This window comes from Alternaria rosae (genome assembly GCF_020736505.1).
Source record: "Alternaria rosae strain MPI-PUGE-AT-0040 chromosome Unknown BKA58scaffold_8, whole genome shotgun sequence".
Taxonomy (NCBI): Eukaryota; Fungi; Ascomycota; class Dothideomycetes; order Pleosporales; family Pleosporaceae; genus Alternaria; species Alternaria rosae.
Window position 1 is genome coordinate 1,445,833 of NW_025763577.1, and position 26,111 is coordinate 1,471,943.

The 26,111-nt window shown below is 54.1% G+C and overlaps 9 protein-coding genes across 9 annotated transcripts; 8 read left to right on the forward strand and 1 right to left on the reverse strand.

Annotated features, from left to right (window-relative positions):
• Positions 1-96: 96 nt before the first annotated feature.
• Positions 97-1,241, forward strand: BKA58DRAFT_320243 (ribosomal protein S7 domain-containing protein; the record flags this gene model as incomplete). The annotated part of the gene is made up of 3 exons (XM_046167757.1): positions 97-363; positions 415-750; positions 804-1,241. The coding sequence occupies 3 exons, from the start codon at positions 97-99 to the stop codon at positions 1,239-1,241; spliced, it is 1,041 nt and encodes a 346-aa protein (XP_046022807.1).
• Positions 1,242-2,220: 979 nt separating this feature from the next.
• BKA58DRAFT_404414 (uncharacterized protein) lies at positions 2,221-4,278 on the forward strand (the record flags this gene model as incomplete). The annotated part of the gene is made up of 4 exons (XM_046171838.1): positions 2,221-3,118; positions 3,169-3,941; positions 3,999-4,060; positions 4,110-4,278. 4 exons carry the CDS (start codon positions 2,221-2,223, stop codon positions 4,276-4,278), a joined length of 1,902 nt encoding a protein of 633 aa, XP_046022808.1.
• Positions 4,279-5,076: 798 nt separating this feature from the next.
• BKA58DRAFT_390368 (uncharacterized protein) lies at positions 5,077-7,691 on the forward strand. The gene has a single exon (XM_046170828.1). The coding sequence runs from the start codon at positions 5,253-5,255 to the stop codon at positions 7,506-7,508; it is 2,256 nt and encodes a 751-aa protein (XP_046022809.1). The 5' UTR covers positions 5,077-5,252; the 3' UTR covers positions 7,509-7,691.
• A 1,098-nt stretch (positions 7,692-8,789) lies between these two features.
• On the reverse strand, positions 8,790-11,820 carry BKA58DRAFT_390373 (SEC1 family transport protein-like protein SLY1). Its single transcript, XM_046170829.1, has 8 exons — positions 11,622-11,820; positions 11,545-11,566; positions 11,336-11,492; positions 9,796-11,166; positions 9,672-9,750; positions 9,415-9,620; positions 9,207-9,366; positions 8,790-9,075 (listed from the first exon to the last, which is right to left on the reverse strand). The coding sequence occupies exons 1-7, from the start codon at positions 11,650-11,652 to the stop codon at positions 9,220-9,222; spliced, it is 2,013 nt and encodes a 670-aa protein (XP_046022810.1). The 5' UTR covers positions 11,653-11,820; the 3' UTR covers positions 8,790-9,075; positions 9,207-9,219.
• A 761-nt stretch (positions 11,821-12,581) lies between these two features.
• On the forward strand, positions 12,582-16,264 carry BKA58DRAFT_228982 (uncharacterized protein). The gene is made up of 3 exons (XM_046166431.1): positions 12,582-13,260; positions 13,312-13,528; positions 13,586-16,264. The coding sequence occupies exons 1-3, from the start codon at positions 12,763-12,765 to the stop codon at positions 16,084-16,086; spliced, it is 3,216 nt and encodes a 1,071-aa protein (XP_046022811.1). The 5' UTR covers positions 12,582-12,762; the 3' UTR covers positions 16,087-16,264.
• Positions 16,265-16,771: 507 nt separating this feature from the next.
• BKA58DRAFT_228985 (CASC3/Barentsz eIF4AIII binding-domain-containing protein) lies at positions 16,772-19,235 on the forward strand. Its single transcript, XM_046166432.1, has 2 exons — positions 16,772-17,655; positions 17,710-19,235. Exons 1-2 carry the CDS (start codon positions 17,018-17,020, stop codon positions 19,118-19,120), a joined length of 2,049 nt encoding a protein of 682 aa, XP_046022812.1. The 5' UTR covers positions 16,772-17,017; the 3' UTR covers positions 19,121-19,235.
• BKA58DRAFT_228986 (uncharacterized protein) lies at positions 19,236-19,645 on the forward strand. The gene has a single exon (XM_046166433.1). The coding sequence runs from the start codon at positions 19,350-19,352 to the stop codon at positions 19,560-19,562; it is 213 nt and encodes a 70-aa protein (XP_046022813.1). The 5' UTR covers positions 19,236-19,349; the 3' UTR covers positions 19,563-19,645.
• Positions 19,646-19,830: 185 nt separating this feature from the next.
• BKA58DRAFT_390382 (vacuolar ATP synthase 98 kDa subunit) lies at positions 19,831-22,791 on the forward strand. Its single transcript, XM_046170830.1, has 3 exons — positions 19,831-20,064; positions 20,150-22,241; positions 22,300-22,791. The coding sequence occupies exons 1-3, from the start codon at positions 19,936-19,938 to the stop codon at positions 22,635-22,637; spliced, it is 2,559 nt and encodes an 852-aa protein (XP_046022814.1). The 5' UTR covers positions 19,831-19,935; the 3' UTR covers positions 22,638-22,791.
• Positions 22,792-24,113: 1,322 nt separating this feature from the next.
• Positions 24,114-26,047, forward strand: BKA58DRAFT_229025 (aminotransferase). Its single transcript, XM_046166434.1, has 6 exons — positions 24,114-24,235; positions 24,292-24,726; positions 24,777-24,949; positions 25,003-25,682; positions 25,734-25,908; positions 25,969-26,047. The coding sequence occupies exons 1-5, from the start codon at positions 24,211-24,213 to the stop codon at positions 25,801-25,803; spliced, it is 1,383 nt and encodes a 460-aa protein (XP_046022815.1). The 5' UTR covers positions 24,114-24,210; the 3' UTR covers positions 25,804-25,908; positions 25,969-26,047.
• Positions 26,048-26,111: the final 64 nt, after the last annotated feature.

Here is a 26,111-nt window from a genome sequence, read left to right on the forward strand (position 1 = left end):
AAGCAGCCGCGCACGGCCCTCATAGCGCGACATCGGCTTGAATATTCGGCGTCACTTTGCAAGAACATCACCAAGCCGAATCCACAACACAACACTATGCCGCCACGATTAAACGTCCCCGCAATCACGCGCTCGATCGCGTTCCGGCCAAGGCCTCAGGCTCAATGGCATGCTCGGTCAGCACTTCGAATGGCGCCGTCGCAAAGTCGCCTCTACTCTGATCAAACTAAGCCTCCCGCCGCCGACCGATCGAAGCGAGAGGACGCAAAGCCGATTGAACATGTCTCGGAAGAAGCAGCCTCAATGGCCAAGACAATGGGAGAGGATGGTCCCGACCTCAACCAGGGCACACCAATTGAAGATGTGGGGTCATCCATAGCAAACATGGCAAGGCGAAGGCTGACAGTGTGCTAGGTAGTCAAAGGAGACAAAGAGGCGCAACAGAACCTGCCCAAGGTGATGCAGGACAAGCTCAACTCGCAAAAGCCCAAGACGACACCGAACATGGCACCCAAGGGCTCACGGTCGTATTCGACTATGACGACACAGCCAAGTGGGAACAGCGGCGTGGACATGGGTCTCGTAGACTTCCAGGCTGCCTCCAAAGCACCAACGACCCCAGGACTCAAGTATGAGATGCCTACTCTGCCACTTCCCAAGGACGGTCATGTCAAGCACCGCCACGACCCCGTAGTCGATCAGGTCACCAATCTGCTCATGCGACACGGCAAGAAGAGCGTTGCGGAGCGAGTAGGTTAGCCAGCCTTGGATTGTAGCCTGCAAATAACTGACTTGACTTGCAGAATATGGCGCTGATTCTGCAGCACCTTCGAACATCACCGGTCCCCACCATTAACCCAGCTCGACCTCTGCTTCCTGGTGCGCCGCCACCATCGCATTTACCCCTCAATCCCGTGCTTTACCTTACTCTCGCTATCGACTCAGTCGCGCCTCTGATGCGCATTCGAAGCCAGCGTGGCGCAGCTGGAGGTGGTGTTGCTCTTCAGATTCCCGTTCCGCTGGGTCAAAGACAACGGCGACGTGCTGCCATCCAGTGGATCATGGCCGCTGCGTCTAAGAGGAGAAACATGGGTAGTGGAAAGGGCAGCTTTGCCCAGCGTATTGCTCAGGAGCTCATTGCTGTAGTACAGGGCACGAGCGGCATCTGGGACAGGCGCAATGCTATCCACAAGCTTGGTGTTGCTGCACGAGCTAACATTGTTTTGCCCAGGAAGAGGTAAACTGCCGTTAGTTAGGGAGCGTCCATGTATAATATACTTATCAATGCCGTTGTTGCAACCGTGTGCATATCTTTTACGTCGGTTGGTTCGGGAATGGTGAGGTTACTTTTATTGTGTTTTTGGCTAGACCGCAGGGGGCTCCACATGAGTGTCCATGGATGCAGCGTCCTGCCAGCACAGCACAGCCACACCCCGGGCTGCTTCACTAATCGCCAAGCATCATATGAAAGATGCGCGCGCTGCTTTTGAACAGCTCAATATGCGTCCAGCTCAAGAATCAAGACTAGCAAGAAACTATCGCAGAGGCTTTTACTGTCTGCGCGTTGCTGCCTGTTCATATCAAAATCGTCACTCGTCACTGCGTCAGCGGCGTGGCAGTCTGTGGTGATCATGGCATGCCAAGCGCTGCCAAACCGCCAGATGTTGAGGGGAGGGGTTTCATGCCCACTTCGCACCGCCTGGACCAAGAGCACCCGCGACCATCGACGCGCGCTGACTGTTCGTGCATAGCTTCATCGTCTGCGATTCGCGCTTTGACTTCCACATGTCGTCCGCCTCCATCAACCTGCTAGGGAACAACTTGTTCTCCGACAGCGGTTAGCTATACTGTATACTACGGTTCGGCCCGCCATCGCTTTCAGCTACTGCTACAGTCTTTGGAATTGCTACTACCCCACCGCTGCTATTAGTACATCCCATCACGCGCTCACCCCACATCTTTCCAGACGACTGCGCTCGGTACTGCATCGCTGCTATTTGTAGCCCCTTCACCCGACAGCACACAGCACCGCCTATGATGCCATAGCGCGACGCCAATTGATTCCCTTTATCACTTCTGCTACCCCGCGAGCACGACCGCGTTTTACTACCAACCTTCCGCTTCGACCAGTCGCCAGCCTCACTCACTTACTCCACAAACTCCACAGTCCGCACTCCACACGCGACTCCGTGTCTTCTCGTCCAGTTGCACACCGCCACCATGGCGTCACTCGAAGCTGCTATTGACGAGGAGATGAGAGAGGTCGTCAAGATTCTCGAAGGCAACCAAAAGCCCGGCGCACGACGCGCAGAGAGCCCAGCCGCGCGCGCGCAAAGCCCTGGCTCGGCTGCCTCGCCCATTCGCAGCATGCTGGACGTCGACTCACCGGCTCAGCGTAGGAGCTCCAGCCGCGGAAGCACTGGCATTCCCTTCGCCATGCCCTCGTCGCCGCGTCGAGTGAACCCCGAATCGGCGTACAAATTCGAAATGCTGCCCTCCATCGACGCACATGCCATGCCTAAGCGAGTCTCGCAGGGTGGCAAGCTGGACGCGGCTGCGAAGCCTCGTGCCATGTCCTCCGTCTATGGCAACTCCAGCGGCTTCCTGGGCAACTCCAGGGATAGGCACAACTCCGCGAGTGGGCCCTTGGGCAGATCCAAGTCTGGCTCACCAGGACCAGGCCGATCTGCTTCTCCAGCAACGCGCATGCTGAACCCGACACCGGCTGCGCCACCATCAAACAACACTTTCGTCACAGACTCGGGCAAGCGCATTGACATGGACAAGGCATATCGCAAACTGAACGACTCTGCTTTGGCGCAATCTGAGGGCGGACTGTCCTCACTACCGAATCGCAAGGGTATTGATCCCGTCAAGGGCACTGCCACTGCGCCCGGTGGGGGCGTGCGCCTGGCGACAGACGACGATGGTGAAGATAGCGCTGCTGTCGAGAGTAGTGACAATGCCTCGGATAGCTCAGACTGGGAAGACGGATGGAACAAAACCAAGAAGAGAGAGCGAGGCAGGCAGCGGTCGAGAAAGTCGTCTGGAGGCACCGACAGCATGGGCAGAGAAGTCATCACTGCTAAGAGCCTGCTGGCTGCCGCCGAGCAAGAGCGTAAGTATTGCAAACAAGATCGATTTGTACGTCTCACTAACTCCACACAGGGCGGGATGTCGCCGTTTCCTACAAAGTACGATCATTACTAGACCCCTCGATAAACGTTACTGGCCCTAATGGGGAGAGGATATCGAGGAAGAATTCGTCGGGAGTGGTACATCCCCATACAAGTTTCGACCAGGGCGGATCTGGTCTTTCGACCCCAGTCCATTCCGATCACGAAGATGAGCTTGCCGAGATTAAATCAGCCCAGCAGCTTTCGCTGAACATCTCCCCTATCCAGTCCAGCCCAGAGGCCCACCGTTGTGTTCGACAAATAATTCGGGGCGACTACGTTCAGTTTGCCGAAGATGCGAAGAACGGGTTGAGAAGACAGCGTGTGTACCTGGTGTCTACTGATCTCAGTGATGAAGCAGCCTATGCTTTGGAGTGGACCATCGGCACCGTTTTGCGAGATGGCGACACACTACTCGCCGTCTACGCTGTCGACGAGGAGACTGGAGTTGCAACCACGGATGCTTCAGGTGCGCCTATCAGTCAAGGTACTACCGGACGGCAGGAATCTGATCATCTCAAACGGACGCTGTCGAACCATGATGGGTTGCCAGCGACAAGACCTGGGTTCTCCGCATTATCCAGCTCCATAATGGCTACAGAAGCCAACGTCAAAAACATGGGAAAGGCGGAGAAAGACAGGTACCAGGCATGTGTAGAGGTGTCTGACCGATGCGTCAAGCTGTTAAGGAAGACCCGGCTGCAAGTGCGTGCCGTCGTTGAGGTGTTTCACTGCAAGAGCCCTAAGCACATGATCACTGAAGTGGTATGTTTTTGATATGGCATCTGATACCAGAGCGATTTGCTGACAGGTGTTGAACAGATTGACTTTTTGGAACCTACCCTGGTGATCCTAGGTTCGCGAGGCCGCAACGCGTTGAAAGGGTGAGTTGATCCTTACAAATACTACCCGCTCAATTTCTAACTATGGTAGTGTCCTTCTCGGATCTTTCAGTAATTACCTGGTGACCAAGTCGTCGGTACCAGTCATGGTCGCACGGAAACGGCTCCGGAAACACAGCAAATACAAACGGCAGAACGTCCGGATGTCGAACGTTATCGCGGGCTCCAATGACAGGCTCGCAAATGCAAAGATTGATTGAGGCTCGTTTGGAAATTTGTCAATTCGCGTTTTGGAGGGTGTTTTGGTCTGGCGGGTGGCTGCCATCGCAAGCCTGAGATTTGAGTTTCCAAAACGTGAGCGGTTTGGCCGGCCAGCATCACGTGCCTGGCTTGGTAATGGCTGGCGTCTGGGTTCTGTTTCTCACAACACATGTATCTCTACACAGATCGGGGAGTTAATCTCGTGCCGCGAGTCTATTTTTGTTCAGATCGTGCTCAGGCACAGCATGCTTCAGCATCCTTCCGCGCTGGGACGATCCATGGTAGGGCTTAGCCTCTTCATGACTTGACCGTTCAACTTCGCATCTCTGCTGCATCATGATCACTCTCCGCTAGAACAAGTTTGCCCGGATAATTACGTACCGTGTGAAATTAAAGGACGATGCATACTACATTGCTTTTTTCCTTCTAGAAATTCTAGCGTGTCATGTCGAGTCCGCAACCAGGCGTTTACCGGAACAAATCCATGAGTCTGCATGTTTCAGCTCGTGTCTTTTCTTTTGCAGTCGCGACTGCCCCTTCCGAAAGATTGCGACGTCACCTGCTTTGCACCTACGAGGACTGTGCGGACCCGTAATTGTACCCGAACATCTGGATCGCTCAAACTCTACTATACCCTACTACGCCTTATGCATCCTAATCCACCGTCAAAAGGCAGCCAAGCCTTCATCATACCCCGCAAATACGCAATGCGGTAGCAGGTGCGCGAGGGCCCGCTTGTGGCGCCAGTGGGCTGACGGAAAACGTTCATGCATGGCACCGTCCTCTCAGGTTGTCTACCGCTGGCCCCAAGACCAGAGCACGGCTTTGCGCCGGCGCTCTTGGGTGCAGAAGGAGGGATCATGGGTCATGAAGGGAGAGCGAGGCCATCGTAGTCAAAAAGGTCTGGGTGCCTTGTACAAGAGTTCAGTCCACCATCGGACACCAACAGTTTTCCTATCAAGCGAGCTGGATAATGTATTTTCCCATGGCTTTGTCAACATCATTCCAGTACTACTCTCGGTTCGGACAATGCAATTTTCTGGACATTGACGAAGACGAGCTGGACACTTCGAGTCTTACTACGCGGACTGTCAAATCTGGTGCACGAGAGACTCTGATCAATCAGCACAGATGGGCGGCACCGTCGTTCAACACCAACATCAATGCGACTACCCTCTTGGCGAATATCAGCCGTTTAGCGCCAGCGCTCACCAAAGAGTTCATTCCCAAGGACCATCTGGAGGCCACTTTCCCCTTCCGATTGATCAACGACGTCGAGTTCCGCGGCGAGGAACAGAGTTACATCGCACTCAGCTACTGCAGGAAATCATTCACCCTGAATGCACCAAGGAGAGTCGTTACACCGGTTGGAGATCTTCCTTTTGGATGGCAGAAGGAAATCGAACAGTTCCCGCTACCGACTGGTGCCGCGTTATTTGAGGCTGTCATTAGAGAAAAGAACAAGGGCGAAGGATTATGGTTCGATCAAGTTTGCCTTGAACAAGAGGATGAGAGCGAGAGGACAGGGGTTGCTGGTGCTATTGATGTCGTTTACAAGAACGCAAGGGCTGTTGTCGTAGCACTGGACGACATCGCCATCACACCAGACGAGGAACAGTTCCTACGCTACTACGTCGAACAATACAGCTACTCTCAAGTGCCTTCCGGCCAGCAACCAAATGCAGGACTTACTCCGCCTCTCATGGAACAATTCAGCCCCCTCAGGACTTTTCTCGAACGACTACTCAGCTCGGAGTGGTTTGACCGCGCATGGTGCGCCCACGAGATGAAGATGGGCCGAAGCCATGTCTTCCTGGTTCCTTGCTTACGGCACTATGAGGACGAGGTCCAGACCATCATAAGGTTCACAGGAGAATTCTTCACCCACTTACTGGTTCTTGCCAGTGAGCTCACTGCCTTCGCGCAACCGGTTTCGATGAAGATCCGCTCACTTTTGGCATTCTTTCAAGAGCTCGACACATTGAGTTCGCATGGCCAAGGCACATTACAAAGACCGGACACTCCGCATGATCAATCTTCAACGATGCAATCGTTTACGTCATTGGTCGTGGAGACTTTTCGTATGAGAGCCGGTGGCAATCCACGATTACCCGAGTACATGCGGAGGCTTGACGCAAACCGGGACAAAACCGCTATCGCTTTGAACGCTTCGGGCCTGCCTCTAGCACTGGCTCCTCCAGGTCCATTTTCAAGACCAAACATCGAAGACGAATGCCTTCGGTCACTACTACTCGTCGGCATCGCGGCACGAGACCCGGTTGCACTTTGCACGACTGGCACACCACTTCAACTCCACGACGGGTCAGTCTCATGGTTGTGCCGTCCAACCTCCCTGGACACCAATGCAGCCCGGCCCCCACCTCCACGCTTCTCAAGCCAAGCAGGTCAGATTGTTCAAGCCTCGGACGGCAGAGCCGAGTATGCGCAGCTAGATCTCATTTTCCTCGATCTACCACATCGAACACAACCCAGCCCCTCTTTTCCCGCACATGTTGTGCGAGCGCGTACAATCATCGATCTCTGTGTTCAATACCAGATACCAGGAACAGGATTGTGGAACTTCTCACATGCACCCCACCATCCACGAACACCAGCTTTACGCAACATCTTCATTCAAACACTGGCCTGCGTACTGAGCTGCGGCTCGCAATGGCTACTAGAAGTCTCGACTAGCCTACAAGAGCCAAACGAACCCCGACTGGAGCCATACAACATCGAGATGCTGCTGAACCCTCATCTCATCTTACAGAACTACGTGCTTCTTACCGAAGGCCGAACAGTCTTCTCATCGCTCGTCCACTTCCTCTCTAAACTAATCACCTCGGGTATTCCCTGGCCATCAGGCGCATCAGAGCGCACACACGGCCCCTTAATCATCTCTGCGCCCTTTTCACCTTCATCGACATACGACTACACTGGCGCATCACTATCAAGCGGAAAAGCCATCATATTCGCTCCCTTCGAACACTCAAAGACGCTTCTTATCGCCGTCCCCGAAGTCGTCAAGGGAACCGAGTACTCCCCGTTAGCCCGCGGTTGGATTCTGACCAGTATGAACCCGTTCACTGGCAGCCCCAAACCGACAGTCAGCTGGACACTACAGTCCAAAGGCGCCATCTTTGGAGACATCAACTTTGCTACGAGATTAGCAGCCAGTGGCGCTGTGGATGTCAGGAATCACAGGGTTTACGGTCCTTTGCGTCGCTAACATGTTTGCGCTGTAACACATCTTTTTCTTTTTCTTTCGGCGTTTTATTGGGGAATTGGTTTTGGGCTATACCTCGGATAGACTGGATAGATGGATGGGATGGCTTGATGACACCTTAGATTGATGTGATAGATAGACCTTTTTTGGGCGTGAGCCTCTAGATTGATGTGCCGCGGTATATCGAGCCGCTATGAATGTATTGTATATTACCACGATATCTTACAGACTTCAGATGTATTGCTATGATGCTTTCCGACGCTGTCTTCGCACATCCTTCACCATGAACACAACTAGCCATAGCTACATCCCCTCCCAAATCCATCATCGTGCACGACGTGTCTCTACACATACGAGCGCCAGTATAGCCTCCATCACATCAAGTCCCTGCCTACACAGAGACCCTCACTCTGCATTCAGCATGACAACCTCGGTCCACCATCGTGACAAGCTGAACAACACAACAGAAGAAACGACCTCAATCACAAAACGACCTGAAACCTCACTCGGCACATTTCCAGCAACCTGGATTATGTGACAGCGCTGTTTGATCGTCTGGAGGGTACTCACGATAGCCACGCCAGCCACGCCAGCCCTATCGTCCTCCAAGCACGCAAGGTCGTATCTGCATAACGCCAATACGACCAATCGCATCTCCGCACCGCAGCCACAGCACCAATCGCATTACCGCATCGCAACATCCCAACCGCCCTGCATCTACATTTCTTTTTCTTTTGCCAGTGTGACCTCATTTCACGGTCATGCATAGAAGCCCTCGAAGCCTGCATAGAAGGATCTGAAACACGCCTAGCGTATATCTTGCATCGTGAATCTGCTGAATCGCACACACTTACATGTCAAGGGCGTGCATATCGTGGCTTGTCAAAGGATTCGGTCCGTCAACCGAGTGCTGAGGCAGACGCTGGCAGCTGGAGAAAAAGTAAACATGAGTGGGGCGGGCGACGTTTCGAGATAACGGGTTTGGGGAAAAAAGCAATGTGGGGGTGTAGTTCGCTGCCTTGAGAGGTTGCACAGGGCATGGGCGATGATGTTTCGGGTCGAAATTGTTTGATAGACGACGGGGGTGTGGAAAATCGGATATATGTGTATGTGGGTGTAGGGGTTGTGGGTTGTTGAGGATCGGGTTGGGGGATTACCGAGTCGTGATGGTGGTGTGGGTATGCTGTGTGCTGACGAGTACCTAGGTGATCATGGGTGGATCGTGGAAACTGCATGATGTGACGCGTGTAAGTCTTTTTTTTTGGTGTAGTTGCAATATGACTGGGTGGAGTATGTGAAGCGGGAAAGCAATACCCGAGTTTACCAGTCCACAATGACTTGATAGTCAACATCATAACACTACGGGTCGCTAACATTCGTGTCGCATACCTAAGTTTAGATATCGACAAGTACGTACTTCTAGAGACAATGTGTGCTTCTACTTGGATCATTACTAGGTAGGTCTGATGTCACGACATGCAATCCTGAACGCCGAGTGAGGTCTATTTGTAGGGGCGTGATGTGATGGAGGGTATACTAGTTGTTGCACGGGAGAAGCGTGCATGATGTGTGAGTAGACCCCGTTCAAGGGAAAGGCTGGATACCTACATCACACGACACACGACTTCAAAAGAGTTATCATGGCTACATTGCCTTGAAGGTCCTACAGATTTGTATGTTGAAACTAATGTAGACTTCAGGGCACCATTTCATCTCAAGTACTCTCAGCACCCAGAGGGGCAAGCTCGTTGACGATAAAGTCACGTGCGGAATATAGGTTGGTGGAGCCATACACCACTCTTCTTTGCTGCCCAGCACCTGCAGCGCTGGTCCGTTGCGACCATGCCTGAAGATTGCCAAACTGTGAAGAGATTAGTACATGTCTTGTCTTATGTGATTGGCTACTCACCTCGTCCATGCTGCCACCTCCCACGGGGAAGACGAGGGCTTCTGTGTAGCCTTGCCGTCTTTGTCCGAAAGAAGCTTCAATACCGCGTGAGACAGTACCTTGGTTCCTCGACTGACTGGCTGGCGGTATGGTTCCACGCGCGTTCGCTGATCGGGGATCGAAGTAAAGCCACGATTCGATCTTGTTCAGCGCACTAGAGGTTGCGTCTAGAGAGCAATTAGCATAATTTCTTCGACATGTCCAGGGATATCGCTCACTTTGCGGATCAGAGATGGCTTCCACGACTTTTGTAAGGGTAAGGTCTTTGTTGGCTGGCAGGTAACTCTTGATGCCCGACTAGACATGTTAGTAATCGTCCCATGTACGGGTCAACAAACCTACCAATACACCTTCTAGGTTAGGCGTCCCGAGACCGGCTTCCTTGAACTTGTCTGTAACGCGACTGCCTAGACTCGAGAAGCCGCCGAAAAGGTTCGATGACGTCGTCTGGGCAGGTTGTGCAGGCGCGGAGCTGAGCATCGTCATGCGTGTGATCTGGCGGACCGTCTTGACGTATGCTACGGCGGTCGTATCGCATCCAGCTTGTTCTAATGCTTGTGTGAAGCTGTCGAGCTCGTTGCGCGAAAGGTCGTCTGAGGTGGTCAGATACCACTGTAGGAACAGACGTAGCTTGTCGCAGGGGTCGTTTCCTTTATCCGCGGCTTTGATGATATCCATTATGGTTGCTTTGGTGGCCTTTCCAAGCTCTTCCTCAAGCTGGAAGAATTCGTCCAGCTTCCTCTGCTTGATGCCATCCATGACAGACTCCAGCATGCTCATATGACTCTCAATAGTAGCTTTGCGATCACGGAGCTCGGGAAGCATGGATATGGCGCCTTTTAGATGAGCTGCGAACTGGGTTTCTACATCGTCGAGAGAGTTGGAACCTGTGGTTTTCGTGATCTTCTCCGCGTCTGCTGTGTACTTGGTCCATTCGTTTGTGACGTCTTCTGCTACTTGAGGGAACGGCTGGGCCGCGTTGCGTTTCCAGAAGTAGTCGCTCGCGGTCAAATCGTAGGTCTGCTTCTTGGAACCACTCTCAGGCTTCTCCTTGTCGTTTGGCACAGTAACGGTGACCTTGTTGAGGGAAAAGTCTAGTACATCGTAGACCAGACTTTGGTATATCCAGGAGTGGCTGAACATGGGGTTGAGGTCGATGTTGCGATCGACAATGATGAGGACGGGGCGGGATGCTGTGTTGGTGGAGAAGAGGTTCTCCTTGCTGTTGAGAATGTGGTCGCGCAGCTTTCGATCGAGTTTTGCGGCGATGTCGGAAGCAGCGCCTCCTGTTGGACAGCGAATGATGGGTACGACGGCCATGGTGACGACGACCGAGAAGAGGCCTGAGACAATGCGGTCGATCAGCTCATCCAGCTCCTGATCCGACGTCTTCGGGCTGTTGATCTTTCGATACGCATCTTCGATGTTCAGGGAGAATTGATCGCTGTCTAGGGTGACAAAGTTGAGATATTGGTCGTATAGCTGCGCAATGTTCTCGGCAGCCCCTGGCGACGCAGCAATCTGACTACCCCAGTCTTCCAGGAGTGTTCGGGGGACGCTTGAGAGGAAGTTGAGGTATATCGGAGTGTACAGGTTATCGTTGAGGTCCTTGGTGACTAGCGCGAGGTTCTCGGCGGTGGGGGCGATCAGGTAGACGCCTGGTGTGTCGGGGATGGGGCTGCGCTTGGAGGCCAGGTTGAAGTGTACAGTGACCTGTGTGTTCTTAGTATATGATTCGTATTCTGACACCTCATAGGAAGAACCTCAACACCGTGGAGCCTACATCGACTCAAAAATGAGCAAATGTGAAGGCTCAGCGTCAATGTAGGCTGCGCAGTGTTCAGGTTTCCACCTGAATGGGGTGCTCAGGATTTAGTCCTACCCCAGCCGCCCTGAGATCGTTCATTCGCAGCACTGCCGATATAACGTTCCTTGCCTGTGTATCGAGGACCAGTACCTTCCATTCGATATCGGCGGTGTTGGTGGTTGTGCTGGGGGCATCTTCAGGAGCGTCGACGTCGTGGATGGGGGCATTGAGGCTTTCGGGGGTCAGCGGTGGTTCGCCGGCGTTGAAGAAGGTTTAGCACTCACTTCAGTATGCGCTTGATTGCAGCTATCACGTGCTGTCAGTGCTATTCAGAGACTCAAAGAATGTCGCAGTCGCATACCAATCTGGCGATCCCGCAGTGAGAGAGCCATTGTTTCCGTGTTGGCACCCGCCTCTTGCTAAATTAAGCGCATGCGCGGAGGGGACATGAAAGAGTGTGAGACGTACACGCGAATATCAGAGTTCACAAAGAAGACACTGTGGCGCGTCTGCCTGCCCGCGCTTTCCAACGTTGCTGTCTCGGCCTTTGGTGATGCAGCTCGAGCTTGCCCGCCGCCCCACTGGGGGCTAGCGCGACGCGCTACTTGGCGACCAGGCGACCTTTGAAAACGGGCTCGCCCCTTCGCTGCGCTCCTTCGCTCTTCAACTCACCTCGCCCACAACAACCAAATCATCCCCCTTCTTCCCTCTTGACACTCATGCTACTTCTCAGTGAACTCTCGCCCACCTAATAAGGGCATCTGATTCTGAGGCTAGATTCAACCTTCGGGTCCTTGCTTTGGGGGAAGTGCGCGCTCAGGCTGGCTGCGGCGTTTGTGAGGAAGGCTTGCGTTGTGGAGGGCAGAGTGACAATCATCTTCGATTTCTGCTACTAATACAGCTCCATCTTCGATTCGACGCGCTGCGCATCAGGGAGTCTGGCCGGCCATCGCAAGGCGCTGAGCAGAGAGCCGCTCGTCGCTGTCGCTGTCGCTGTCGCTGTCGCAGACATACAACACGTGCTGTGCTCTGGTGCGCGCAAACGTACGTCAAGTGACGCGCCTCAGCAGTGTGCTCCTCATCGCATAATACGCGAGGCAAAGTGCCATCTCCATAAAAAGCCGTATCTACTGTACGCATCGTGGACTAGGCGACACGGCATCGCGGGCGTCGGGACACGAGTACTGCCTTGTGAGCCAGGTCTGTTGCATCTCCCACCAGATCCGAGGGCCTGCGACCTGCGACGGCCTTCAGACTGCACAACAGCACTACCGCCCGAACCGGAAGTTTTATCGACCTTTTTTCCCTTCCCCGAATCGGCAACCATTCACTTGTGACTCTGCGCCAGTCCATTTAGCGCCTAGTGCTTCTGCATAGTCGCCTAATTCGTTCCGTTCGCTGGTTTCAGACACTTGTGCGTCATCCGCCAATCACACCCCTGCAGTTGCAGCTGACAGCTGACACTTTGGCCAGCCAAGAAAATCCTCTTCACCAGCCACAACATGGCGTCTAATCACGTGCCGAGTGACCAAGGGCCTATGCAAGGTCAGAACGTCTACACCGACCCGTCGTACCAGCATCTCTTTCCTTCCGTCGACCGCTACGGCACCCCGTCGTGGGATGCCCAGTTACATCAACACTCGGCGCTGCCACCTAATTCCTCAGCCCAAAGCTGGCACCATGGGGCTTACGCACAACAACCCTTTAGCGGCAGCAGCCAACCATACACCAGTCAATCACATGGTCTTCGCACCGCGTCGCCATATCAGTATGGACAGTTCGGCCAGCAGAGCTCCTTGGGCGCTTACGGACAACAATCGAATGTCGACCCATCGCTAGGCATGGATCCCAATGCTATCCGACAGCAGCAACAGTCGCCATATCAAATGCCCATGCGAACCCAAACTCCCCAGGGCCATGCTAGTACCGTGACACCACAAGCTCTGCAGCACAACACGCCCTCGCTGCAACAAACCCGCCCCACGGCATCTCCTTATCAAGTAAGCTTCACCATTGCCTCATGTCATCTATCAAATGCTAATTCTCTCAAGGCACCCAAGACCTTGGCAGACAACTTTGCTCAGCAGCGTACATCTGCTACGTTTGTAAAGCCAGTGCCCGTGCCTGAGTATGACATGCCGAAGGGCAGGAAGTCGGGGGGTCTCTATGTTCTTGACCAGGCTGCACTAGCAAAGGCCACTAATTCTACTCCATTGAACAAATTTGTGACCTTGGGCAACGAACCGTTTCATCTCGCAACCAATAGAAGTAAGCTTCAATACACTACAAACATTGCGTTTAAAGCATCCTCTAACATCTCCCCAGCTGCGCTCCCCGTCTATCTGCCTCGACAATCACTCAAAGACCTGAAGAAGGCTGGCGCAGATAGCAAGAAGCTTCGTGCAAGTCTGTCGGCTGCCAAGTCTCAGTCGAGAGCTTTCAAATCCACAAAGAAGCCTACAGACCTCAAGAGACAGGCGAGCGATAGTGAAAGTACTACCGACTCATCGGATTACGATAGTGACTCTTCAGAAGAAGAGGAGATGCCCATTCCAGAGACAAGACCAGATGATCCTGATGCGGCTGTTCGTTATGATGTCGTCAAAGCTACATGGCATCCTTCTTCGTCTTCGCCTAGCTCCGACAAGATCAAAAATAGCATGCGCGAGATATGGGACGTACTCGACACGATCCATAAACGGTGGCGAGCCGATAGCAAAGCTGTGACGGAAGCGGAGGAACAGAAGAAGCTAGGTGAGCTGCCCGTGCTGAAAAGCCGGGTAACTAGTCAGCGTGACCTGCTCAAGTCTGCCCTTGAAGCTGCGCTTGAGCACTCCCATCCCGATGTGCTATATCAATTGGGACTGATTAAGCCTTTCTTGTATATGTGCTATCAGTTTCTGGCGAACCGTTTCAAAATTAAGGACTACGACGGGCCTTTGTCTGCGGTCATATACGAAGTGCTCTCTCGATGTGGTACCTTGACTTCTGAACTCCTTGAGGAGACTAGGCTTGGAAAGGCACTTGTTTCGATGAAGAAACACGCAAATGAAAAGCACAAGGCTTTCATACAACAAATCATAGATGGTGCTGCTGCAAATTCCAAAAAGGCAAAGGCAAGCTCCCCGCCACGAAGCGAGCCGACAGAAAACAAGGGCATCAAACGACCTGCACCAGACGCTGCGAGCCGATCGTCGAACGAGAACCCTTTGACGAAGAAACCAAAGGTACCCGAAGCTCCTGTGAATGCTGTCAAGAAGGATCTCGCGTCCACTTTAGCTTCGAAATCGGCAATCACTGGCTCCAACTCAACAGCTCAGAAGCGACCTGGTGAGAGAGCGGCACCGGCGCCGGCTCCCGTCAAGACCCGTGTCAGTCAAGTAACCAACAAACCGTCGGGCATCTTTGCCTCTCTCAATGCGGCCAGCAAAAAGTCGGCGCCTGCACCAGCTCCCGCGAAGGCTGCTGCGCCTAAGGCTGCTGTCCCCGCGCCGAAAGACAAGAAATCTGCAGCAACGACAACATCGAAGCCCGCATTTTCGTTTGCTCAAACGATGGCCTCACTCCAAAAGTCAAAAGAGCCGGAAGCTGCACCAGTCAAATCCGAGAAGCCAGTTCCAGCAGAAACCCAGGAAGAAAAGGCGAAGCGTCTGCGAAAGGAAGCTCGAAGACATCTTCGCGTTACCTGGCGGCCTGAGACGTCACTGGTGGAAGTCAAGTACTTTGACCATGAGGCCGATGACGAAGAGATGGACAACAAGGGAGACAATCTTGTTCGAGATGCCGGTGACCTCGGTGGAGAGGGACATATGTTCAAGCAACACAAGGAGCTTGATCTCGACGACGATGATGAGGAAATGGATTTCGACCAGCGATCATGGCCGCCGCCGTCCCAAGTTGACTTTAGCGTGGTGCCTCAAGACGAGCGCCAGCGCAATTACGCGCCCTACGGTGGTGGAGAGAAGGAGCCGACGTGCCCTGAAAAGGAGGCCAACGTACAGCGCGAGAACGGCACATTGATGGTCTACTACTCGAGTCCCGACGACATCCCACCATCGCCCCAAGAGCCGGTGGAACAAGGGCAAGATGACACATCGACTGACACCGTGGTCAGTTTCGGTACTCCGCCCGACAAAGTAACGAGCAGGTGCCCACAAGCGCCAATGCCTACAGGTGTACCCGACTTCAGTCAATTGGAGAACATAATCAAACAGCTTTCCGGAACCAACCAACCGCCTGCCGCTACTCCGGCTCCTGTTGAACAGGCTTACACGCCACCTCCTCCGTCAACAGCCGCTCCATTCGACCCCGCTGGCCTTCAGACCATACTCAACTCCATCAGCAATGGCCAAGCCCCTCCTCAGCCTCCGCCTATGTCTTTCCCGATGCAGCCACCGCCACAGCAGCCAGGCATGCCCCTGGATATTGCTGCACTCATTGCCAACATGCAGGCAGCAACAGGCGGCGCCCTTCCTCCACCGCCGCCACTTCCAACCGGCTTTCCTCCATTCCCATTTGCTTTCCCACCTCAGCCCCAGCAGCCTGAAGCTACGGCATGGACTCCACAGATGCAGGATGCGTCCACCTACCAACCCCAGATGCAACCGCAGTACGGACAGCAGACCAACGGTGGCACCAAGCGGCAACGTGATGAGGGTAACGGCAACGGCAACGGCAACAACGATCGCAACCAGGGAAAGCGGCCCAAGAACCGGGGAGATCACAAGCCTCACAAAGTCCTGGCATGCAAGTTCTTTGCCAAGGGTCTCTGCAACAAAGGCGAAAACTGTACCTACATCCACGACCCCAACATGATAGGACAATGATGTCGTTGCAAAAGCTGCGGTATCTCTTGGAGGAATATGGTGGATCTGTATAACAAGCGCTTTTCCTTTCTTCTTTCTGTTTTCCTAGTCGTTATTCGAGCATATGCATGCATACCCCGGGCGGTTGGCCTGCCCACGCGCGCAGGCCGGAGCATTCACAGGCGTTTGTTAGTAGCGCAGCATTTGATGGGCGTATATAGGGATAGTTATGGACATGGGTGGGATGCATCTCTACGGAGACACGGATGGGTTAGGAGTGGTATGTGTCGGATGATAGTAATTGTGCAGAGGGATAGCATTTTAATTCTATTCACATATACTTGCATCTCAATGATCTGTTACTTGAATTCGCAATGCTACCTAGAGTGATGACGCGCCATTGAGGAGTAGACTAAATGTTCAGCTGCAGTGGATAGCGTTTGCTCGCAGCCTGGAACCTGCAGCTGTAGCCCAAACAGATGCAAGGCTGCATGTTTGAGAAAAGCAATCACGTGGCAAACGATGGAAGCACTCGGCACCCTCCTTTTGATCATTGCCTTTTGCGCATCATTTCGTGCCTGATCATCGCCTTTGATCTAATTCCGAGACGTGTTGTTGTGGAGTAGCGCGCATCAACCGGTTCCGCGACCAGGCTTTCCCGCAACGGCAAGCTCCGTCATATCTTTTCACAGGCATCAGACATCATCCAACCTTGGCCGATCCGATTCCAGCCCTCCGCCCAACACTCGCCCTCGCCCATCACGACCGCAATCGCTGCACTCGCTGCACCCTCTGGACCCGCACCCTCGGCGCTTTCCACGTCGCTGGCCTCTTCTACCCGGACCCTCTCCGCTGCCGAGTCATCGCTCCGCCGTACACGAGCCGATCCACGACCACCCCACGCCCACCACATCGCGCCTCCATCCTCCGCCACTACCCAGACCCCGCAATCATGGCTCCCGCCCGCAAGAGGACCACCAACATCGCGCGTCGCAGGCGGACGGATGACGAGGATGAGAGCCAGTCGGTGGCAACCCTGGCCGACGACTCGCAGAGCGACGCTTCCCTGCTGAGCGATGTCGACGAGGACGCCGATGCCGACAACAGCGACCTGAGCGAAGTCGACAGCGCGCCCTCTCTCACACAAGGAAAGCCCAAACGGAAAGCAAACGGAGCACGTGATGCAAAGGCCCGGCAGGATGCAAGCAATCGCCAACCCTCGCCGCCCATCGCCCGCTCCGATGTGGCCTTCTCCACCATGAAGGAGACGGAAATCATGATGAATGGCTTAAAGATTGGCGAAGACGGAAAGGACGCTGAAGTGGTCGACTTCGAGACGGGCGTGACAGCAGTGGAAGCCGCACCCGCTGTTGGCGCGCCGCAATCGCGGGCAGAGACGCTGGCGGAGCGGCGGCGGCGGGAGCATGAGGAGTACAAGAAGAAGCGCGACTCGGATCCCGCCTTCATCCCCAACCGCGGGGCCTTTTTCATGCACGACTCACGGCATGCACCTGGTCAGAATGGCTTCAGACCCGCAGGCCGTGGACGTGGGCGGGGTGCTCCCATCGGCGGGCCCTTTTCTCCAGCCAAGTACGTACAGACGCGGAGAGCAAGAAGGGGACATTCAACTAACACGTGTTCTAGCATGCGGCCACAGCCACAGGAAGCCACAGATTCCCCCTGGCAGCATGACCTTCACGAGACCGTCAACGCGCCCGGCTCTCACGCTCACGCCGGACACCATCCTTCCAATGGCCCCATGTTCGCATCGAGAGTGCCGCCAGGCCCTAGCCAAAAGCCACTGCCAGCTCGCAACTTCTCCACCACGACGCATACGCACAATGCCATGGTCCGCGTCTTCTTACCGAACATGAAGGGCCCTATACACTTCCAGAACGTCCCCATAAAGTCGCACACTCGCCTGCCAAACCACCGACCACCCCTCCGCCGCGACAAGCCAGTCCGTATATCCCTACCCCCGGCTCCACCGCGCTACATCTTCCCCACCACAGAGCGCTCCTTCATCTTCATCCCAAGGGCCCTTCGACCTAACCAGCAGGGCTTCGGCAGGGGTCGGGGACGATTTGGATCCTTTGGCGGAGGTTTCTCAAGCAGACGGACAAGCGCATACGGAGGCAGTGTATACTCACCAAGTGTAGCCATGAGCAGGCGGTCGTCTATTGCACGCGAGATGGGTCGGGACAATCTCGTCTCCCCGGCTGGTTCCATCATGTCACGTAACGGTGGCTTCGTCGATCCCAGTCGTCCTGTCGTTCGCCTCCCGCCTGGTGGCCCTCGCATGCACAATGGACCCTCCATGATCTCGCCCACGAACGGCGCTGTGCAGCCACCCTACCCTCTCCCACAGAAACCTACCTACCGTGAGAACTGGCAAGGTCAGCTCCCGATGCACCAGCCCCGCCCGCAGAAGACTGTCTCTGTTGCTGGCATCGAGTCGCCTGCATCGATGAGCTTCAACCCCCCACAACAGCAAGAGCAGCAGCCCTTCCACCAGCAAGTTCCCGCGCACATCAATGGAGCTGCGCCTGCGGTCGAGCAGCCCTACTATCAGCATGGACGTCACCCTTCATACCCAAGCCAAGTGTCAACCGGCACCCCCAACATTCCCGAACGAGCCATCCACGCTCCCGCTTTCCAGCCTTACGCGCAGCCTGGCTTCCAGCCACAAGCCTTTGTGCCACAGGGATACTACTATCCACAAAACGGCGCCCAGCCGCAATACATGGCCCCTGCCGGCATGGTGCCAATGTTCGTTCCTGGCGCTCAACAGCCCGGCTACGTCATGCCAGTGTCTGCTCCTCCTCCTGCGGCTCCACCAGCACCTGCTGGCCCTCCCAATATGGTGGCTTACGAGCAAAACGGCATGACATACTACGTCGATTCCGCCCAGCTATACCCCGCGCCGCCAGTAGAGAACTACGCTCAGCCCAGCTATGCCGTTCCTGGAATGGGAGGTATGATGACGCCAGGCCCGGACGGCGCCTACTACTACCCTCAGCAGATGCAGCCCGCGACATTCTACCCGCAACAATAGACGACTAGATTCTTGCCGCCCACGTCCCATCTCACAATCGCTCTGATTATCGGTTTTGCATTTCGACATGTTACGTCCAACTATACAGTTCCTTCCTTGCAGTCGAGCATGGCGCATCTGGCTTTCGATCGGGATATTTGGTGTTTTAGGCGAAGCACATTCGACAGCGTAACTTGGTCCTTTCCCTCGGTCATGACAGCAAGCGACACAAAAACATTCATATTATCAAATGTACTGGCGGGTATCGGCCTTTTCTCAGCTGCTTACGATGTGGCTCTTTTACACAAGAGATGATCTGCTAACGTTTGCATGGTGTTCTGCGTCTTGCGTTCGGCGGCTGTATTTTTCTTGGTTTGGATATTTCTACTCTGTCCTAATAAAGCTAAACTTTGATTCCTCGTCATTTGGTATTCCGGTCTTCTCCTGGCTTCTTGCATTATAGCAAGCGGCAATGTATCGGGGTATGAGGGAGGTCATGCAGGCGAATGCCTGTGCAAGGCTTTGCTGCTCGTCAACTATTTAGATAAACAAATATTGGTTTCACCACCACGATCTCGCGATAGCGAACAACATCAGACCTCAATGTATTGCTTGTGAATTGCTTTTCGATGGTGAATGGATGTGGTTGGCATGGATGCAGTAGCGGGGCTTGGCGCGTCAAGACGCTAAGAGCTGGCACTGGGTTCGCCGCATCATCATCGCGCAGGCGTTCGAGGCAGCTCTCGCTCCATCAACCACCATCTCGCATAACCCACCCCCATCGAATCCCGGGACAAGCACACCTCCCCCGAAGTCTTGTCTCTCGATCCGCCATCATGGCGCCCAACAAGGACACCATGTTCCGCTCCGCGGACATGTCCTTGACCCAGCTGTACATTGCCAACGAGATTGGCCGCGAGGTCGTCTCAGGCCTCGGAGAGCTTGGTGTCATGGACTTCAGAGATGTGAGCACAGGCAGACATGTCCTGGAGCTTCCCTGGCAGCTCTGGGACGGATGTGATGGCATGGGAAGCTGACAAGATGTGCTAGCTCAACGCCGATACGACCGCTTTCCAACGTACCTTTACCCAGGAGATCCGCCGCCTCGATAACGTGGAACGCCAGCTCCGCTACTTTCGCGCCCAGATGGAGAAGTCGGATATCTCGATGCGCTCCATCTACGACTTCAACAACCCCTTCACTGCGCCTTCCGCCTCCGAGATTGACGAGCTCGCAGACAAGAGCCAGAGCTTGGAGCAGAGAATCTCTTCGTTGAACGAGAGCTACGAGACCCTGAAGAAGCGCGAGGTGGAGCTCACAGAGTGGCGTTGGGTCCTGAGAGAGGCTGGTGGCTTCTTCGACCGGGCCCGCGGTCAGACTGAGCAGATTAGGGACTCTGTTGATGATGACGACGCGCCGCTGCTCCAAGATGTTGAGCAAAATGGACAGGGCGACACGGGTGCCGAGCGCTCTTTCACCGTCATGAACATCGGCTTTGTCGCTGGTGTCATCCCCCGCGAACGCATTGCCGCATTCGAGCGCATCCTGTGGCGTACTCTCCGCGGTAACTTGTATATGAACCAGTCGGAGATCCCCGAGGCCATCATCAACCCGGAGAACAACGAAGAAACCAACAAGAACGTCTTCATCATCTTCGCGCATGGCAAGGAGATCATCGCAAAGATCCGCAAGATCTCAGAGTCGCTCGGTGCCGACCTCTACAGCGTGGACGAGAATAGCGAGCTCCGCCGCGACCAGATTCGCGAAGTCAACACCCGCCTGAGCGACCTGGCTAGCGTCTTGAAGAACACCAAGTCCACCCTCGATGCCGAGTTGACTGCGATAGGACGCAACCTCGCAGCTTGGATGGTCGTCATTAAGAAAGAGAAGGCTACCTATGAGACGCTGAACAAATTCTCCTACGACCACCAGCGCAAGACGCTTATCGCTGAGGCGTGGGCCCCTACCAACTCTCTCGGTCTGATCAAGTCAACCCTGTCAGATGTCAATGAGCGTGCTGGCCTGTCAGTACCCACCATTGTCAACCAGATCAAGACCACCAAGACGCCACCGACATACTTCAAGTCGAACAGGTTCACACTGGGTTTCCAGACCATCATCGATGCTTACGGAACGATCAAGTACCGCGAAGTCAACCCTGCGCTGCCAGCCATCGTTACTTTCCCCTTCATGTTCGCTGTCATGTTCGGTGATGCCGGACACGGTGTTATTCTGCTTCTCGCAGCTTGCGCCATGATCTACTTCGAGAAGCGACTTGAGCGCAGCAAGCTCGACGAGCTATTCTCCATGATGTTCTACGGTCGTTACATTGTCTTCATGATGGGTATCTTCTCCATCTACACCGGTCTCCTCTACTGCGACGCTTTCTCTCTCGGACTGCCCTGGTTCAAGTCTATGTGGGTGTGGGACAACGACGGCAAGGGCCCAACATCTAGCCGCGTCGAAGGTTACACCTACCCCTTCGGTCTGGACTACCGCTGGCACGACACTGAGAATGACCTGCTGTTCTCCAACAGTTACAAGATGAAGCTCAGTATCTTGCTTGGTTGGTCCCACATGACCTTCTCCTTGATGTGGTCGCTTGTCAACGCTCGCTACTTCAAGACCAAGATCGACATCTGGGGTAACTTTGTCCCCGGTATGATCTTCTTCCAGTCCATCTTCGGTTACCTCGCCTTTACCATCGTGTACAAATGGTGCATCGACTGGCCTGCGCGTGGCGAGAGCCCGCCCAGTCTGCTCAACATGTTGATTTACATGTTCTTGAGTCCCGGTACACTCGAGGCTGGCACTCAGCCGCTTTACCCCGGTCAAGCGTATATCCAAGTGGTTCTCCTCTTGTTGGCGCTTGCTTGCGTTCCCGTTCTTCTGTTCCTCAAGCCATTCTATCTCCGCTACGAGCACAACAAGGCTCGCGCAATGGGCTACCGTGGTATCGGCGAGAACTCGCGAGTGAGCGCGCTCGACGACGACGATGAGAACGGTCATGCCAATGGACGTGATAGCTACGGAGATGACGACGACGGCATTGCCATGATCACCCAGGATATTGGCCACGGCGAAGACCACGAGGAGTTTGAATTCAGTGAAGTCATGATCCACCAAGTCATTCACACCATCGGTAAGTTTCCCATCTCCACCTTGATCACGCGCAACATCCACTAACACCCTTTTCCCAGAATTCTGCCTCAACTGTGTCTCCCACACAGCCTCGTACCTCCGTCTCTGGGCCCTCTCACTCGCTCACCAACGTCTCTCCATCGTCCTTTGGGAAATGACCATGAAGAACGCATTCGCCTTCACCGGCGTCGGCGGCGCCTTCATCATGGTCTTTGTCTTTTACTTCTGGTTCGCACTCACGGTTGCTGTACTGTGTGTCATGGAGGGTACTAGTGCCATGTTGCATTCGCTGCGTCTGCACTGGGTCGAGGCTATGAGCAAGCATTTCATTGGTGACGGTGTGGCGTTTGAGCCATTTAGCTTTAAGCAGTTGCTTGAGGATGAGCCTGTAGAGTAGTGCGTTTGTTTTGCTTGAACGCGTGGATGCTTTTCCCTTTTGTTTTTCGTTAGATAGGGTGGTGTAGTGTAGGAATATGATGAGAGTAATTGTGCATGTCTGTATATAGGAATGGATATTTTTACTCCGTATCCCCGGCTTCATTGCTAATTTGGGACTTACATCAACGTATTTTGCGAAGTTCTTCAGACGAAGCATATATCGGAAATAGTCGGGTTGTTAACAATCCGTGTGCCAGGACCGCGGACAGGAAACGAAAGTGGGCCAACGATTGTAGGGCTGCAACTGTGGCTGCGTGAGGCATTATTTCCGTTGGGCGCCACGGGGGTGCCGGTTGGACTGCGACCAGTGTTACAAGCCTCATATCGGTGATGACATTTGGAGCTGCAGCTGTGACATCTGGCGGTGCTGAGGCGTAAGCTGACAGGGGTGTGTTTGGCCATACATCTGGAGGCCGGGGGTTTTACTGCATGGGCAGCAGGCATAGCTGACTTTCGATGTCGTTCGTCGTGCATGGCGTCTTCTCCACGCCAATGCCGACCTGCATATCCGTCCCATGTGGCATGGACTAAGTTCTTACATCGGCCTCGATGCGGTCGGCAGGACTAACTACCGTACGCTGCGCTACGTACACCGTTATAAGCGGTGAAGACGAGTAACCCAGGATGAGGGCCTTTGTGACCTAGAAGCTAAAGGCACGCGCCGATCCGAGACGTAACCCTCTATCATCTCCGCGAGGCAATTGATTGGAATTGTCGGAGCAACGTCGCAAGGCATGTCTGTGTTATCCCCGGTGGCTGAAGCAGGAAGCGGAAGAAGAAATGTTACAGTTGCGGGCTAAGCTACCCAAACGAAGACTCGCACATGTGCAGTTGTGGATGCGTGCATGCATGCGTTTGTGGGTGGATGCCCTACCTGGCGTGCGGCGTGCGAGAGGGCCACCACGACACGCGTGTTTACTTCGTACGGCGAGTTATAAAGGGCCGATGCGCCTTACCTACCTTACATACTGTACACTGTTTATCTAGCCCTCGATCCTCTTGAGCCCCTCATTCTACAAAGCTCACCTGGTTCAGCTATATCGTGAACGTCCTCCCGCCTGCTGGCTTCCACACCCCACTACGAAGATCTGCGCACCCACCCCTCCATCATCGAAAGCTAGGCAAAGCTTGATTCTGCGCAACCACCAAACCTTACACACACACACGATGTCTTTCTCGGCAGACAAAGTCAGCCATCTCAAGGGCGCTTTCTCCCAGAGACGCTTTTCGAGTTCTAAAGATCCTAGCGAGAGTGGTACGTACATTACCGTCTGTTCCTCCCGGATTGCTTTGGCTACGTCATTCCTGAGGTGTACAACCCGATGGAAGTGGATCTGAGAAAATTGGGGGCGCTGCTTAAGATGGGCTTTGGGGAGCTTTTCGGTTCTCGATGTTCCGATCTTGACCGCTAGAGGTTCTTATCGGACCTCCTCCAACTTTTGCGCTTCCTTGGAGAGTCGAGTTGGAGTTGCTTCGTCCTTTTAGCCGCTTTTCTTATCGCGCCTTGTACTCCTGTGCCGTTTCTCGCAGCTATGTCGCATACCAGACACGAATCAGGTCTCTATAAGCTGGGAAGAACACAATTGTATGCGGCAAGTACTGACATATCGCAGAACTCGGATCGTCCATCCATCGTCAATTCCGCCAGTCGCACGAAGGCCACAAGCCTCACGCCGGTCTCGACGCTACGCGCGCTTCCACAGGTGTCGTCTGGACATCCGAACAGGCGTACAAGCACGGCTTCCTCGAACACCCGGAAGAATGGGCAAACCTGGGTCAGGGTGCACCTGAAGTCGACGATAGCATCAAAGGCTGCTTTGAGAGGCCAAAGGAGGTCGATATCAGCGCTCATGGCAGAGAGTACGGTCCGACTGCTGGTATCAGGCCGCTGAGAGAGGCGGTCGCGACACTATACAATGAGCACCATCGCAAGTGGCGCAAGAGCCAGTACACATGGGAGAATGTGTGCATTGTTCCTGGTGGACGTGCGGGTTTGATCCGTATTGCTGCTGTGTTGGGTAACTGCTACTTGGGCTTCTTCATTCCTGGTATGTTCGGATTGAACTCGCGGGATTCGAGCTGGAGCTGACGAGATTAGACTACACTGCGTACAACGAGATGTTGTCGCTCTTCCGTAACATCGCTGCTATTCCTGTTCCCCTAGGCGAGGCCGACCAATACCATATGTCGCCCGACAAGATTGCCGAGGAAATCGCTCGCGGTACCTCTGTTATTCTCACGTCAAACCCAAGGAACCCGACTGGCCAGATGGTTCGTAGCCGTTTTTGTGAACTGTTGTGAGGTATACACTGACTTTGTACTAGGTCACCAATCCCGAACTCGCACAAATCCAGAATATCTGCCGAGACCGCGCAACCTTGATCATGGACGAATTCTACTGCGGATACAACTATACCACCAACTGCGACGGCACCGTCATCTCCGCCGCCGACAACGTCGAAGATGTCGACGAAGACGACGTACTCATCATTGATGGACTGACCAAGCGCTTCCGTCTTCCCGGCTGGCGAGTAGCATGGGTCATCGGCCCCAAGGAATTCATCCAAGCCATCGGTTCCTGCGGTTCCTACCTCGACGGTGGCTGCAACGTGCCCTTCCAAGAAGCCGCTGTAGAAATGCTGTCACCACCCCGCGTCCGCAACGAGATGCGCGCACTGCAAATGCATTTCCGCACCAAGCGCGACTTCGTCATTGGCCGTCTCCAGGAAATCGGCTTCAAATTCCCTTACATGCCTAACTCGACCTTCTACCTCTGGCTCGATCTGTCCAACCTGCCTGAAGGTATCAACGACGGTTTGAACTTCTTCCAGGCTTGTCTCGAGGAGAAGGTCATTGTTGTGCCTGGTATCTTCTTCGATTTGAACCCTAGTCGCCGTAGGGATCTGTTTGATTCGCCGTGCCATCACTTTGTCAGGTTGAGCTATGGACCTAGGATGGATGTTTTGGAGAAGGGACTCGATTCTATTGAGAGGATTGTTAAGAAGTAAGTGAAAAACGAATTTTGGTGGTTGGAAATGGAGCTAACTTCGACTAGATACAGGGAAGAGCCACAGAGGCATCGTGCTGTGGCGCATAGGCCTCGTGGCACTGGAGCGCCTAACTAGGTGCGAGTTGAAGGCGACATGCGTGGAACGGATGATTTGTGCGGCTCAGGAAGTCATATTGACTTCAATACAACGTATCATCTTCATTTTGCATTTAACTTGTGAGTATGTATGCTGCTAACCTGCTACTTTGGCGAGTCCACCCTGTTTTCTAATGTTCATGAGCTCCGCAATCCTGTCAACGCCCATTCAAGAAGCTGATTCAGTGGCAACAAACGAGGATCATAAGATAGTCCTTATGGTCGGGCGTTAGCTTACATCCGTCTTATCTCGAGAGATCAAGTGGGTATCAGCCCTACAGCACAGGA